Raw genomic sequence first — 16,062 nt, forward strand, 5'->3', positions numbered from 1 at the left:
TGAGTTCTTTCAATTAATTTTATTGAGTAGCCAAATCTGATAAATTAGCACAGATAAAATAAGCATTTGCATGTGTTACAAATGACTTTTTACAGGAATAAAACAGTGAAAATTACAAACTGTAAAAAGGAGGACAAGTAAATCCTGTCTCAAATTCAGAATGGGGAAGATTTATAACTTCATACTGAAGATCAAATGTTTGAGTTCAGAGAACAAAGATTTAATATTACAATATTATACACTACTTTACAAAATTAAACTTACTATAAGGATTACATCCATAATAGTAAACAGAACCTTAAAATCACATTTACTGGTCCCTTAACAGCCATTCTGCATCTTTGATTAAATTCTGTTAAGAAATTAATTCTAAATAAAAGTGAATCATTCTACTTATTGCAACACAGTCTGTGTGGACTTAAGACTCAAATATATTAAATTTAAAACAATAATGAAAGCAAAGTAAAATGGATGGTAACAATGTTGGCTGAACACTAATGTGTCAAATACAGAAACAGTTTTTAAAAAGTGTCCAACTACAAAAATAGACACACCTCTACCACACATTTACAATGGTAGAGTTGTCGTGCTGAGATCTAAGTACCAGAGCCACTCTTGCCTACTTTTGCAGTCCATCTTCAGTGTCCTCATTTTTCAATTGTATGTAAAAATGAGGAATCACAGGTAGTGTGTGTGTGAATGTTTCCTGTATTGCCATTACAGCAGTACAAGTGAACCAGCAGGCCTTCCCCACTGCAAGGGGATAAACTAACAAAGTTCAATACAGAATTTCTTCCAAAGTGAAGAGAACTCTGAGGGGGTTCATCTGACTCATTTATCATGTTTTGCTCTGTAAAATTTAGGGACTCAAATTCAAGCTTGTTAACTGCCACAAAGACTGGCATCTTCAACCATTAGTCTGGTGTACATAAAGCAACGAGGCCATCTCGAGTATTTATGTTTCTTAAAAAAAGGGATATAGTAGCAAAATACAGTCACAGTAAGAAACAGAATTTGGGTGGGCTATTTGATGCAAGGATGGTTTTCAGTTCAACATCTGAGTGATAATATACCCAAAACACAAGGTTTAGGGCAGAACCTATGCAAGTGCAGAGGTTCCATTTATGATTTAAATGAAGAGACCCCTTTTCCCCTCCCTGGAAAAAAAAACATACTGTCAAAACTTAAAAGAAACCTCTTCACTATGACTAGAAACTGTGCAATTCTCTGAAAAGCAGTTCAAGTAAATATATTCCTGTTTGCTACAGAAGCAGCAGACAGGGAAGCTTAAATTGGTTCTGTAATAATGTTTTCATGCTGTTTTAGCATTGTTCTGAACTTTAGCTTCTTGTGCTCAAGGAACAAGAACAATTTCTCCCAAGGAACTCCTCCTCCCCTAAAGTAAGGCAACTCCTGACAATCATGTGCAGCTATAGCTTGAAATGGGAGCAAATGTTTACCCAAATGTTGACCCTACTGACATTTTTATCTCCAAATGTCCTAAGCACAGTACATTTGACCACTCGCAAGTGTTTTACCTCTTCAAGTTACTTGCCCCAGAAAGTTTTGCGAGACCTTTAAGTTTACCACTATTAAATAAAAAAAGCAAGCCAAGATTTTTCCATATGCAACACTTCCATGGGCATTGGGATACAGTAACTTATATACTCTTTACATTGGTAGCTATCAATGATAGCTTAATCTTCAAAACAGAAAAACTATCAATACACTTCCATGAAATTATTTAAATATTTTTTGTATATAAATTTTCACTTCAAGTCTGATGTCAGCTTCAATCTGTAGCTCTGGCAGGATCTGAGAGTATAGTTAAAGCTTTTATTTGGTGCACACTGGCCTTAGACCTGGGCTCATTACACAGCTGCAGCAAAACCCCCTTTTTTTCAAAAACTTCAGGCATTTCTGCAACCATATACAAATCTTCAAATGCAATATGATAACTTTATTCTTGGAAAAATAATTTCCAATTTTCTTGTCAGAATATTCAATGTCACAGACCAACATTTGGTCTGAAGTGCTACCAACAAACTTGCTTCAGAAACACACCAGATCTGAGGGGCTCAACATTCCTAATGTCAACAAGAGCCAAAAGTCTACTGAACATAAACCAAACAAAATCTGAGATAACCTTTCTTGCCCTTCCCCTCCCACACCATTCATAAAATTAAAATTAAAACTATTCCTTCTACTGAAGAAAAGCAAAGCTTACCATCTAAGTCTACTTTTGCTGCCAACTCAGCCAACAGCTTTTTAAAATCTGTCTCATGTAGGGCCCACTCTTCCCCATCGTTTTTAAAATTAGAATACTGACTTATTAATAGCTTCAACAAATTCATCCACCTTATCCAGGTTAAGCTTACCTTTAGTCCTATTAGCCATAATCCAATCCAAGCACTGGATTCTACACTTCATAAGCATTTGTTCATTTCACAATGAACACTTCTTTCATTGCTACTTTAAGCATTAAGATGAACATTGAGATGCTGTGCCTGTAATCACTGGATGCACTTAGAAAGAATTTCCCTGCAAATCATGATCAGTATTGTGAGGTTTTATATCTAGCAGAAAAAAAAAAAAAAAAAAAAAAAAAAAAAAAAAAAAGAAAAGCAGAAAGTTACAGAAATATACATTTTGAACAACAAAGAACTCTTTATTTTACAAAATGTATTTCACCTTTGCAGTATTGCCTTTGTAAATGTACTTCATGCTGCAACTACTTATAGTAAAAACACAATTTGCAGCAAATTAAAGGTGCTCAACCAGTTCCAACAGTTTGATTTTCTTTTAAGGTACAATATTATGTAGTTGCACATTTGATTCTCAGATGTGGTCCTTTATTTGCTTTAGTTCGTTGAAATCACAGTGAGAACTTCTCAACAACTGCCTCAGGCCACAGATTTAATGAAGATATTACAAGCACAATCATTCTTTACTGCAAAATCTTTCCTTAAAGAAGTGAGCCAAAGGCTAGTGTTTCATTTATTCACTTGCTGCTGTATATGAAGGAGGAATTCATAGTATGATAAGGCTGATTCTGTTCTGTCTTCAATCATATTTTGCAGAAAACTTGATTTCAATGGACTCTCATCCCTTAAAAACAAAAACGAAAGTGCTTGAGTGAAAAAAACATTTGCCAAGGGCTACTGTGCATTAATAAAGTTACAGGTCAAGTGGCAAGACATTTCAAGAGCTTAAGAACATATGAAAAGAGGATGTCAAATAGCCCTTAGTAGCGATTAATCCTAATAAGTGCTCTTACCAGCATTTACTTCACTTATCTGACATTAACTAAACATTCTCCTGTGACATTTAGTCTTTTGACATTCTAATTTGAGATAACTCATAAGTCATACAGTCAAATCTGTCAGCACAGCACACACGATCATTAAGAATTCCATTAAGAAAGTTCAGTATATGATATCCAAGTATGTATTGTTAACAGGTTGCTGAAGAAGCAAGAAGACTGTTAAAAACCGCTTACTTTATTATATATAGTATAGGAAAGAAAGGTCTCTGTTCTCTCAGCCAAGAAATGAAAGCTCGTGTTCTGATGGATTCTGCAGTTTCAAGTTCTGGGAGATGTGTCTGAAAGGCAAAGGGTTTCATTAATACAAACAGGGTGTTTTTCAGAAAAACAGTAAAAGGAACACTTGACCTAGCCCAACTCATTAGGCATAAAGAAAACCCAGACAGATACATTTTGTGATGTATAGTTTCAGTCTTGTCTTCTTCAAAAGGGCTTGAAAAAGTCAAGAGCACTAAACTGCTATCAGCTGTCAGAATGGTAATGACTGAACTGTGATTGATTCCTGTTTTGTTGCAGAAACTAAAGGATTTCCCACTAACCCACTGTGCTCACTGTTTGCAAGGGTTCTTAGTCCGCTCCCACAGGTCCGAGAAAATCATTGTCAGCCTCTTCCTACTGTGTTTTCATAGGGAGAAACTCCAAGAGGTAACAGAAATTATTTCTTTCCTTGAATCTGGATCTATACCACTAGAGGGCTAATATCTGAGTAGTGGTATTTTAATTCTCATGCAGATGATATTTTGGCAGCACTGTATGACTGATGTACAGCAGAGCAAGCACGTACCATATTCTGTGGTATTGAGCCATAATTTGGAACTCCAAGGACTTGGCTGATAAAGCCCTGCCCACAGTTCTTTCCGATCCACAGAAACATCACCTGAAAGACACCCATCAATAACAACATTAATCCAACCCAAAACACGCCTCAGCAGTCTTGTACATATTTTGGGTTCTCAAAAAGAACACACCAAGTAAATTTGGATGCTTTTTAAAATCCCCACCACCACACAACTTACAGAGCCAGCATCCATAAGATAAGCACCATCCCTACTCAGCTTCTCCACTGACAGCTGGAGAAGGGGTGGCTGAGGTATAGTTCTGTCATTTATGTTAAGAGCCCCCTAAAAGAAGGAAGAAGAAAAACAGTGGTTCACATCTTGTTGCAAAGAAACAGAAGAGAATGTTAAATAAGAGTAGGATCTATTACACTGAATGCTGGAGCTGGAATGTTTTTCTCAGTTTAACTAAAGTCAAAGTGCATAATTTGCTAATACATCCTAAAGTTTTATTTAGAGAGGATGAATTTCATCAAATGTATCTTAGTTAATTAGTTCTAGAACTGGAATATCCCATTTGTTGTGTACCAAATATGTGATTTCTAAAATTGTTCAGGGTTTTACATAAACATTCCCTGCTTTCAAAACTTCTTGACATTTTAAAATAAAGGAAGCTACAAAGGGACAAAAAACACATTATGATATCTTAATGTATATGGGATTTATAGCACAAGATAATGACACAAGGCAAAGATGAAATAAGTTAGAAAAAACCTTCCCCATCCATCCATAGCAAAGCACAGCTTCTCTCCAGAATTCATCAATCCAGTTCCAAATAACAAATTCATAAATGCAACAAGTGGGAAAATATGAAACATTGTATTTTAGCTGTGCAGCTTTAATATGGAAAACTTGGGAGATTTTTAACATTTACTTTCACATCACACAAATCTTTGGGATCAAACTGGTTATGTAGCAAGGCAAAGACTCACCTCATCTGTGAGATTATCAACTCTGTACAGACTGGGATGCGTCATGAGCATGAGGTAAACAAGGGGCTGGTTTTTCACCTGACACATGGTAAAGATGCGTTCATCCAAACGTGTGTTTGTCCCAGTTTGAAATGCTTTCTGCAAAAAATCAGCCATTTAGTTTAACCATTAAAGCAAAGCAAGATAAACTGAATTTCACACATCACCTACTGCTTATTTCTAACTTACTTAAGTTTTAGAGATGTGCCCTAAGTGTTTTCTCATGGTCTTTTACTTCTGCTATTTTACTTCTCCATAGTTCTCTTCAAGTGTTTCACATATAAATCACAGAAGTCTCATTATTCCCATTTCTGGATTTTAGAATTAAGCTCGACCTGTCACCATCAATCCTTTCTAGAGAGCACTACAGCTGAGATGAAAGCACCCTGAAATATATCTCTCTAACACGCACCTCAAAAATGCTACCGGATGAAATTTAAAATAACTATTGGAGCAGTTTACAACTGGCTTCAATGTACAGAATCCTAGGTCTGTATTTAAAGGAAAGAAATACTGCTGGCTTGTTGGGACCAAAAATACAGCTATAAATCAAAGGAGGGCTCACTCCTCCCACTTGACTGGGTCAAATGCTTATCAAGCCTTTCACATAAAAAAGCTCAGTATGAACATGCTGGTTAATTCCTAATCAAGATGTATGAATCCTGAACTTCTCTTTGAAACAGAAAACCAGTTCATCCAACACTTAAATGACTTAAAGTATCAGTTCAAGGAAATTAAATTTAAAAATACTTCCGTTGAGCAAATACTGTGAAATGCTTTAAACCTACTGCAAGAACAGCCAGCCAACTCCCTCTCTGCCACCCACCCAACTCTCTTCTAATCTGCACTGAACTGCTGTGTGGATCTACATTTCCAGAAATGCACAAAAATGAGACTCCTGAGAAAACACTATCATCACTACCCTGACACATTCTCTTCACCAGTCAGTGTCTATTACTTTGCTCTTCCAGTGCTTAAAACATTTGTACTTTTGGTTTTACACACACTTCTGAATTCCCGCTTTTAAACTAAATCATTCTCCATCAAAGAATTGTCCTTTTACTTCAGGCTGACCTGCCAAACAGAATCATCCTCTTGCCTGGCTTCCTTTCCCCTCTTACCTGTTTTAAGAGTGCCAGTATATAAAGTGGGAAGAGCCGCAGCGAGTGTGGAGCTGTGAGCCCAGGCTGTTGGATGCTCAGCACGGATGAGCGATAAGCAGCTAAAGAATCTATCACTGCATTGACCAAGGCATCCCGAGCATCGCTCAGCGTAGCAGAAACGGAGCGGTCCACAGCTAAACACAGAGTACAAGGCTCACATAAGAGGGGTTTCCTCCCTTGGCAGGAATACAGCCACATACATTAACTTCTCTCATTTTATCATATATGTTGATGCATCTTAAGCTTTTACTACATTCTAGGGTAAGTCACATGCTTCAGAAAAAAGCTGGGGGCCCATGATGATGCACCAGGCTAAGCCTAAGTCCAGGTGACCATACACAGCTCTACTGATCCTCCACCTAAGCCAAGCATTAAAACCAAAACTCTCTTAGGTTTGCAACTTAGAAAGCACTCTTAGAACAAGGGAGAACCTTTTCTTCTAATTCCACATCCCAGAGGATTATTGCTCAGAGCTTTAAGGATACGATCCACGCATATTCAAACAAGCTCTTAGCACACTCACCCATGTTGGCTAAGAGCCCTGTGATGGCCTGCACATCTGCTCCTAGGTACACATCACTCAGTGTTGTGACAACAGGTAAGCACATGGTGTGGACACGAATTCGTCTTTCACCTGCAAGAAAAGAAAACTGTAGCCTCCATACTTGTTTTATGGAACAACACTACAAATGCCACTGTTGGCTCAGTCTAACCTTACCTTTGCTGGAGGTGTACAGGAGAGCTGACTGAAAAGAAACAACTTGCATATCAGTAAGACTCTCTTCCACTGACATTTGCACAGCATATCCTGCGTCTGGGTTTACATTGGGTAATGACAACAAGTCTGTAGATCGTACAAAGAAGTTCCCATGGAAAGTATGAATGGAGAGACCTACAAGATAATAATGAATCAGTTTGGATTTTATAGCTGTGAAGTACAGGTACCATACACAGATCTGCCATCAATGTAGAGAACTCTGTATTGAAATGTTCCCTCTCAGTGAAATACATTATCTTCAGAAAAGGTAAATACCGCAAACTGACTACTGATCCAAAGAATCCATAAAGCCTAGCAGAAGGTGGGAATTAGCAAGGCAAATCAATGCACAGTAGTAGAAAGTATCTAGATTATAAAAACAGTCCCTTGCTGAAATAGCAGTCCAGCAAAATTTCCAGTTTTGACCATTATAAAATGGAACTTGGATGCCAGAAAACACACTGCAAATACAATCTTTAAAAAACTGTCTTATCCCTGGTACTGAATTTTACTTTTCTAATCTTTGCCTTTTAATCATGTAAGATTACAAAATAGCTAGAATACCAATGAAAACGTTCTCAAACAGATGCAAACACCCACTTCCCTCTTCTCCATCCCTCCAAAATCTAAGAAGGTGAATTCAGACCTTTGGTGCATCTTATCCTCATGACAGCTTCAAACCCAATTTTTCTAGTTAAATATCGCTTCAGTTCTTTTTGCAATTTCTCCACCTGGACAGGGTTGTGTTTATGATGGTAAGACTGGTAGTAGTAGACACTACCTGCAGAATACCTTGATATGCAACCTGAAACAAAACCAGCATACATTGTAGAGTGCAGACAGTTGCTGCTGCAGTCTTTAAATTATTAAATTGTTCACACCTGCAAATCGCTCAGATACACAGTTACAGACCTGCCTACAGACACAGATGTAACTGTATCTCCTAGTATGTGATAGTTCCGGGTGTGAAATAATTTTCTATTGACCTGAAATTGCTGTCACTTGAAAGTTTGGTTAAATAGAGAAAAATATTTAAAATGCTAATAAAACTTGCTCTAAAGAAAATTACACTGGTGGCTAAAAGGCATAAAAAGAAAGAAAGTATTTCAGCTACTTATATCAGTAGCACAAGAATCCTGACTCACTAAGGGAGGACACGAGACTAAGTAGGTTAAATCAGGACTGAATGATTACATTCTATTCACTGTCACTGCTCAGCAAGGATAAGTTTGCATCTTGACACACTAGATTAGTTCAAGTCAGGTTCATCTACTAAATACGAATGCAGATTCTAATGTAGCATTTGCTCAAAATACAAGAGTTACATGCCCCAAAACAGGTTGATACGACTTACCTAGAGAAGCCAAGTCAGAATATTGCCCACTAAGAAGAAATAAATCCACTGCAACCTGTTGCCCTGAGCAGTCCAAGGCCAACTTCTTGTAAAAATCAGTCGATGGTGTCAGATGTATGTCCTGTTAACACAGTGGAGTATTACAAAATACAAAGCAAATTCAGATTGATTCATACATCTATTGCCTGTTTTCAGGGACACTAATAATCAATTCTACATCATTGATTAAAAATATCTTATTTTAAAATATCAGGTAATTAATTTGTGCTTATATTGCTTGGTTTTTCTTTTGTTTTTTCTACTACTTTAACAAAGGAGCAAGACAAGCACAAAATTAACCCACAAGAGGCAATCCCAGAACCACCTACATGCACAGAACAGGGTTGTTAGTACTCTCAATCTTTTTGCTTTCCGAACCTTTGCTGTTGCTCTTTGGTTTGGCTCTTCTCGTGACTTTAGTGCTCCCATTCCCACAGATGGGAGCTGTGTCTGGAAGACAGTGATTCTACCTCCAGTGGGGGACATCAGTTTAAAGGCAGCCTGTAATGCAGGCCCCAGAGCACTCTGAGTTTCCAGGGACTTAGTAAACATCTGTGGCAATGTCTTCAACAGATCTTGAATTAGCTGCAAGTGAGAAAACAGTATTAGGCCTATGAGTTTTCATGGTTTTCTACCTTATTTAGAGTTGATTGCTGAACATAACCAAGTATTAACACTTCTAATATTAAGGTAGTAAAGAGAAAGTCCTAGAAAAATTGAAGTACTGTCTTGTTTCAGGTTGGCAAGAATTTACAGTGACAGAGATGAAAGACCTCTTTTTTTTTGCCTCACACCTGGCATTTGAACAGCAGGTGTTAGTGAGCATTAATTAATCAAAAAATTACCAAACATATCCCCATCTATGTAAATGTCACTAGTTATGTAAGAAAGTCCTTGCTTCTTACCTCTTTATTTTCATTTAAATTTACTAATAAGTTTTCCGGCATTGGTATAAATACATCTGAAAGGGAAAAAAAATTACTTGAGTTATCTTTTAAAAACACATCAAGCTTTCCCTGACTTTATTTGCCAACCATCATACTTACTGGAAAAAATACACAGTATCAGTGTATTAACCCATGTAAACATAATTATGTGGATTTCTTTTTTTTCTCATAAGCATTCCTGTGGCTAGAATCCCATGTTAGAGTAGCAATAACCGGGCTGAAGGATAATCAAGATTATTAAATAAAATCACATAGCGAATATTTCCAGTGTTCATTCTACCCTGCCCAATAACATCCGGTGAAAGGTGACTTGAAACAAAAGGCAGAAGGACAAGCACTAAGCACCAGCCACCAGAAAATCTATAGAAATGTATCCAGCATCAGTATTTGGGATTTCAAGAGGAATCTAGAGAATTGTACAAATTAAACTAGAAGTTAGGAAGGCTGTCTTCATGTTTGAAGTCATGAGCAGCCACAGCATTGCTCAGACATCAGGGATATATCTTCATAAACTCACACATATGGTACTTCTGAAGTCATTACTAGAGAGATTAATGGTGTGATCTAGAAACTCCCACCAGATACATATTTTTAAAGGCTGTCATTACCAGAAGTCATTAATAGGTACTGATGACAAAATTCATTTCTGCATACCTTCAATATCTGAAACTATAAGCATCTGAGGCTGAGAAAGACCTTCCTGAAGACTGTAGAAATGGATTGTGCTGTCAAACGTTATGAAGCCTATTTTTGTTCTAGTGTTCCCAGGAAGCCTGAAAATGAGACATATGGTATTCAAAGAGATGAAATTTCGTTTCTGCAGGGCTTTTTTTTTTAACATCCACTGCACCTCTCCATGGTTCTTACCAAGCAGTTAGCTTAACAGCTAGACTGCAAGAACTTCACTAAGTCATTTTGGACAGAACAAAAGCCACAACAGAAAAGGAACTCATGGTAGAGTCACCTAGCAGGTATGTGAAAACCTTTTAAGAGGGTAATCAGCAGTAGAAGAAAAGGAAGAAATAAACTGCAAAATACCAACTAGTGTTTATATAAGTTTAAACAGTATGCATTTTATGAAAAGTTTATTAGATGTATGACTCTTTTCAGCAAATACTTATCTAAATCTCAGGTTTTAAAAAATACAGTTCAAAATATATTATAAACATGATGCTTGTATTCTTTTGGGGATTGGTGAAGCATGTAGTAAAGAGTCAGACTGAAAATCAAGCCTCAAAATTACCCTTTACTCTGGTGTAGCTGTGATGGGAAAAAGACTACAGCTTTATGGTACATTTTAACACAACACTGGCCATTGCTAACCCACACCAGGAAATTTGTCTTCCAGACAGAAAGGACTGGCATGCTGGTGTCTATCACAAGTTTCTTAAGAGGAATGAAAATTGGAGATTTTAAGAAAAAAGTACTTACGAGTCAAGATTGTCTAACAAGGTCTGGCAGACTGTATTCAAGTATCCTGTCTCTATTGCATTGTGAGAGACATCAAACACAAAGAGGTACACGGGCGGCTGAGGTGGACGCAGCTGAGCAAAGAAAAGATTACCTTTAATTTTCAAATAGCATTTGTTAGATTGGGTTTATTCCTTCCAATGCAAGTATAAACTGTTAAAACAGCACACAGATGATAGCTAAAATTTCTGAATGCATTTGCCTCTTATTTGTTAATATCAGAATTCTAGTTTTCTTCAGAAGAGACCTATATATTCTAAATACAGAACAACTTTGACATAAATGTTTAGAAGTGAACTCTCTGAAGTTCTCCCCATGAGTTCTTGGATACACTCCTTAAGGCAACAGCTGTTCTACTGAACTGGAAAGCATGCTCTGAAACAAAGCTTTCTCTGACTTCCCTCTGAAAATAAAACAAAAGGAAAGAATAAGTACAAGTAAATAAAGCCTTACCATGTATTCAGATGGAGCCATAAACTCAATAGTAGCATTCTGGACTTCAGGTCTTTTATGAGGTTCTCCATAAACTCTTGTCACAGGATTATACAGGAATTCTTCAGGAACTATGCAGATATGTTTATATATTAGTATTTCACAGTAGTATTAGTTGTGCTGCATTTTAAAACAAATATATCAACTCTTTTGTGGCTGTTGGGCAACACGTGGAGAACTACACTAGGCAGTATAATTCACTTACACTTGTCACCTTCAAGGGTACCCTGAGGGACCACTTGGGCTTATTGTGTTTTGTTAGGGACGCCACTATCGCTGGGAAACATTTCTCATGACTCCCAGAGTGACTGACAACAATCCCCCTACTGATGTGGCCAACAACACTCCAGTCTCAAAGGCCAAGGTGGAAAAGGTTAATTGCAACACTTCAAAGCCCATTTAAAACTTACCATCATTCACTCTATAGCACAAATTGCATTTCCATCTCCTTTGGTCTAGGAAGCTGACAAAAGGGTTAATGTACGTCCGGCAGGAACGGCATCTCACAATAATACTGGAAGTGACCACTGGCAATTGCTGGAAAAGAAAAGCTTCCTGTTTTAAAGCACCCTCACCCTGCAGCTGTTCACTTGTGGTAACACCACCACCTACAGTGTCCTGGCTAGTGAGTCAAAGCATCCTTGTTGAAAGAAGTACTTCTGTATCCTCACAACATCCCTACAATTCCTTAATACAACAGGTAGGAACTGAGCTCTAACATATTTGACTGCATACATTCCCTTTTCAAGCCTCTAAACTCTTGAATTTTACACTGATGGTTTAAGCCTAAGTCCTGCACCCAATACAGATCAAAAAGCAGGGGAAAAAAAGCCCACATCTTTGAAAAATTAATTAAACTGGGAAAAAACCCCAGTGTTTAAGAGAGACACTGCTAAATTCAAAGTCTCCTGGCTATCTCATGACATCCAAATCCCTTCAGTTTTGTCAAGTCTTGAGTTTAGTACTAGATCTGAAATGAGTAACTACAACTGATACATGACAACCTGGAATTCTGATGTGTTGCCTTCTATCATAGTCCAAATTCTGTGCTGCCTTCAAGCTTTTTGTTTTTTGAGGTTTGGGAGGGTTTCTTTTTTATTAAGAAGTGAGACCTGAAGGTTTAAAAATGGTAGGGACAAATAATTCAGAAAAATTACAGTGATCTGTATGGAAGAAGGAAACGTCAGTTACTATGGTAGTTCTTCTGGGCCAAGATACCTGCCCTTGTTTTATAATTCATTGTCCATTGTCTGGACTCTAGTAAAGGCATAGTTGATATTTCAGCATGTAAAGTTTTGAATATTTCTCATACCGATAAGTCTTTGAAAGGATGAAGCAGGAGCCCCAAAGGAAGTTTGGCTTTATTCAATAAGGCCTGAGTTTGAGGAATGTTAGTCAGGGTACAGCGGAACAACCTACATGGAGGACAAAGGGTTATTTTCAGAGGCTTTCAAATAAATTATGATTTCAGTAGTACAGTATATTTTTCTAGAGCTGTTGATGGTGAATTTCCATTTCCAGATAAAAGATCTTCTCCATCTCTGTCAAATAATTTTGTTTCTGTCTGAGCTTGACCCACAGTACATACTTTGAGTTCTTATTTTATACAAATACTCTTTACACAGAACTGAGTGTCATTTTAGTCACTCAAGTCAAAGTTAAGCCTAACAATACTCAAAGTTGCACCAAATCTTTATATACTAAATGCTATTTTGGAATAAATCAGAACTGGCAAAGTTTAAAAAGCGGTTTTAAAAACTTAGTAACTATAAACAACCCCACAATCATTTCCTGAGTCTTGAGCACTCAGCAGCTTCCACAAAGTGCACATGTATGTGGCAGTTTTGCAAATCCTGTCCAGCTTGTTTGCATGAACAATGTCACAAAGGCACTGTTATTTCCTTTATCTACCATAAAAATATTTGCAAAGCAGGAGTCCCTGGCTATACACACTTTGGTTGGTCTCCTCAGAGAGGATAGTTGATTAACCAACTGCCAGCCTCTTCTTTGAAATTTCATTTGCTCCATTGTTTTAAATGGTTACTTTCAATACAGAGGTCACCCATGTTTCTTCATGCACAATCTTTTTGGTGTACCTCCCCTGGCTGAATTAACTCTCATTTTATATCTTCTCATCCGTACCCACTGCCAGGCATAAAATTTTTGTACTGTACCTATCTATAGCTGCTCTGCAAGCAAACTTTTCCTCATACTTTCTATACAGATGATTTTTCCCTCTCCAAAGTTAAACCCACTTACTGCCTTCATCTTAACACAGTGAATCCCATTTTCAATATTTTCTTCTCATAAAATTAAGAAAATATTTTGTGAAATTATGTTTATAAGTAGGAATTTATACTTCTATCTATTTTGATGAGTTATAGCAAATGCATAATCTTACTCAGGGTTGCAGTTGAGCTTCTGGATGTCTTCATGCAAGTTGGGGACAGGAGCCTTCAAGAGGGTTGTGGGAAGAATATTTCTTTCTTGAAGAAGATTCACAGGTCTTAACCCTTCCTGCTGTAGACTCAGGCCACCCATTGATGCAGTTAAGTGATTAGGGCCCAGGGCAGGCTAGAGTCAAATAATATTTCAAAAATTAGCACCAATTATTTGGATGAAACCCACAGTCCATTTAAAAGTCCATTTCAGTTTGTTTTGCTCATGTACTAACTGCCTTTGCACGCATATATTGTCACATGAACTTGACTTATGCATGTAACATAACAGAGGGAAAAAAGTAGCATAACATGGCTATAAAGCTCTTGAAATACAGAGGCTCAGCTGATGAAAGTGTTGGTCAGTTCACTTTGAAAGTTCAGGGGAAAAAAACCCAAATACTTTAGCTAATAATAACAATGCCAGGGAAGAGAAACATGCCAAAAGCAGCTGAAAGTTTCAAAAGAAACATCCTGAACAGATACGAGGGTGAAACAATTCACAAAGAGCTGGCACATGGCTTTTCCAAACTGGTACCAAGTCACAGGCAAAAGCATTCATTCTGGGCTATGTCTGTCCTCTTGAACAAATGGTGCCCAAACAGGGAACAAAAGAAGAAGCACCCCAGGGATGCACAACACACACCAACCATCACTTTTCTTTACCCACACCCCCCCACCAGAGGTAGTACTGAGATAAAAACCAGACAATCTTTACCTGGTGGAAATGTTTTGATCCATCTGGGTATTGCAAAGTAGATGCATTCATTCCTGGTGCTCCAGGTGGAGAAGTATGTTGGTAGCCTGGAGGTAAGGCAGGGTAGGAATACCCAACACTTCTATTCATTTTAAGATTCGGGGCTGCAGGAGAATGATGTGGAGTTGCTGGAAGCAGAGTAGACATACTTAATTGCTGAAGAACTGTGTCTTACTTGAGGCATTAGTGCAACAGGAGAGCTGCCTGTTTAGTTTCTAAGAGTAAAAAATACAGCTCCTGTCAACTTTGCAAAGGTTTTCTCACCCGCTTTACATACTACAGGCAAAGACATGCTAATTGTCAGTGCTTCAAATTTTGTATTTAGCTTCAAGACAGGCATTGAACCAAGTACATATGTTTCTACACAAATGATTAAACTTCCATCTTTCCCAGACTCTTAGAAGTTCCATAATAATAACAACCATTTTTACTCCCAAAGCCTTACCCATGAGGCCACCACCTTCAATTGCATCGTAGCTGTTTTGCACTACAGACCCATCAGTGGCAGCAGATCTGGCATCACCTTTTAAGAAAAACAACCACAGGAAAAATTTGCACAAGTTATGAATAAGTTTCAATGAGGTAATTGCAAAAAAAAATCCTACTTGCTGGATGAATATTAAGACAAGCATAGTTTGAATCTACTTTGGTTTTGACCCAGGATGAAACTAAATTAAATATACACTTTGGCCTCTTTCTCACACACACATCCCCTGCAGAGGTTACCTCAACAACGGACATTCATAAAACATCACAATCTTTTTTTTTAAGGAAAACAAAAGTCCCTACACTTCTGGTTGAATAATCTTTTACGATTCCTTTAGATTAGGGATTTGCCACAGCTTCCAAGCCGACATGCAGTAAAGGGTATGGGGACACTCCCTCCTCAGCAGAGGAAGTCTCTTTAGGCTAGCTGCAGTTTTCCAAGTACCCTGAAGAACCTTTTCTACTGATAATTCACAAAAACACCAAATTCCTACGCTTATACACTTAGTCCACTACTGCTCACCAAACAGCAACAGCTCTGACACAGTTACATACCAGTCAAGATAGAAATTCAATCTAAGACAGGAAAAACCTTGAAACTCAGAGAGTGCTCCCAAAGAACAGTTCTTGGTAAGTCAACTATGTCTAAATATACTAACACAACTACATATTGCGAAGGAGAAGTAGGTACTCTATTTTTATTACAATTTTTTATTAAAATCTTCAAAGATGACCCAGTAAAAGGAACTTACATTGCACACTGAATCTTGCTAGCAGCAGCCAACCTGCTTCATAGACTAAACATATTTATCTCTCCAGGACTCTGAAAATGTTTCTCTTCATTAAGAAGAAAATATTTTCTAAGCAAAAGCTGTTTCTAATGCATTTCATACATTCCAAACTAAGCTAAATCTCAATATACTATTACTAGTGTATTGAGCTACCACACACAATAAACTGTCCATGTGAACATGCAAGGAACCAACAGCTTTGACAGAACTGTGTATGTAAAAATAAAGCTGCCGAC

The 16,062-nt window shown here is 37.6% G+C and overlaps 1 protein-coding gene across 1 annotated transcript in view; it reads right to left on the minus strand.

The window, feature by feature from the left end:
- The window catches only part of SEC24A (SEC24 homolog A, COPII coat complex component), a 24,007-nt gene continuing 7,945 nt past the window's right edge, over positions 1–16,062 (minus strand). The window contains exons 4-23 of the mRNA XM_039559355.1: positions 14,995–15,072; positions 14,511–14,677; positions 13,756–13,928; positions 12,667–12,769; positions 11,765–11,891; positions 11,316–11,425; positions 10,824–10,936; positions 10,047–10,165; positions 9,351–9,406; positions 8,824–9,030; positions 8,407–8,527; positions 7,699–7,857; positions 7,014–7,187; positions 6,819–6,929; positions 6,254–6,429; positions 5,094–5,231; positions 4,342–4,446; positions 4,110–4,202; positions 3,500–3,603; positions 1–3,108 (exon numbers count right to left, since the gene is read on the minus strand). Of these exons, the coding sequence (XP_039415289.1) occupies positions 2,994–3,108; positions 3,500–3,603; positions 4,110–4,202; positions 4,342–4,446; positions 5,094–5,231; positions 6,254–6,429; positions 6,819–6,929; positions 7,014–7,187; positions 7,699–7,857; positions 8,407–8,527; positions 8,824–9,030; positions 9,351–9,406; positions 10,047–10,165; positions 10,824–10,936; positions 11,316–11,425; positions 11,765–11,891; positions 12,667–12,769; positions 13,756–13,928; positions 14,511–14,677; positions 14,995–15,072 (2,549 nt within the window). The 3' untranslated portion in view covers positions 1–2,993. The remainder of the gene's footprint in view (positions 3,109–3,499; positions 3,604–4,109; positions 4,203–4,341; positions 4,447–5,093; positions 5,232–6,253; positions 6,430–6,818; positions 6,930–7,013; positions 7,188–7,698; positions 7,858–8,406; positions 8,528–8,823; positions 9,031–9,350; positions 9,407–10,046; positions 10,166–10,823; positions 10,937–11,315; positions 11,426–11,764; positions 11,892–12,666; positions 12,770–13,755; positions 13,929–14,510; positions 14,678–14,994; positions 15,073–16,062) is intronic.

The sequence above is a fragment of the Corvus cornix genome, chromosome 13 (genome assembly GCF_000738735.6).
Source record: "Corvus cornix cornix isolate S_Up_H32 chromosome 13, ASM73873v5, whole genome shotgun sequence".
NCBI lineage: Eukaryota > Metazoa > Chordata > Aves > Passeriformes > Corvidae > Corvus > Corvus cornix.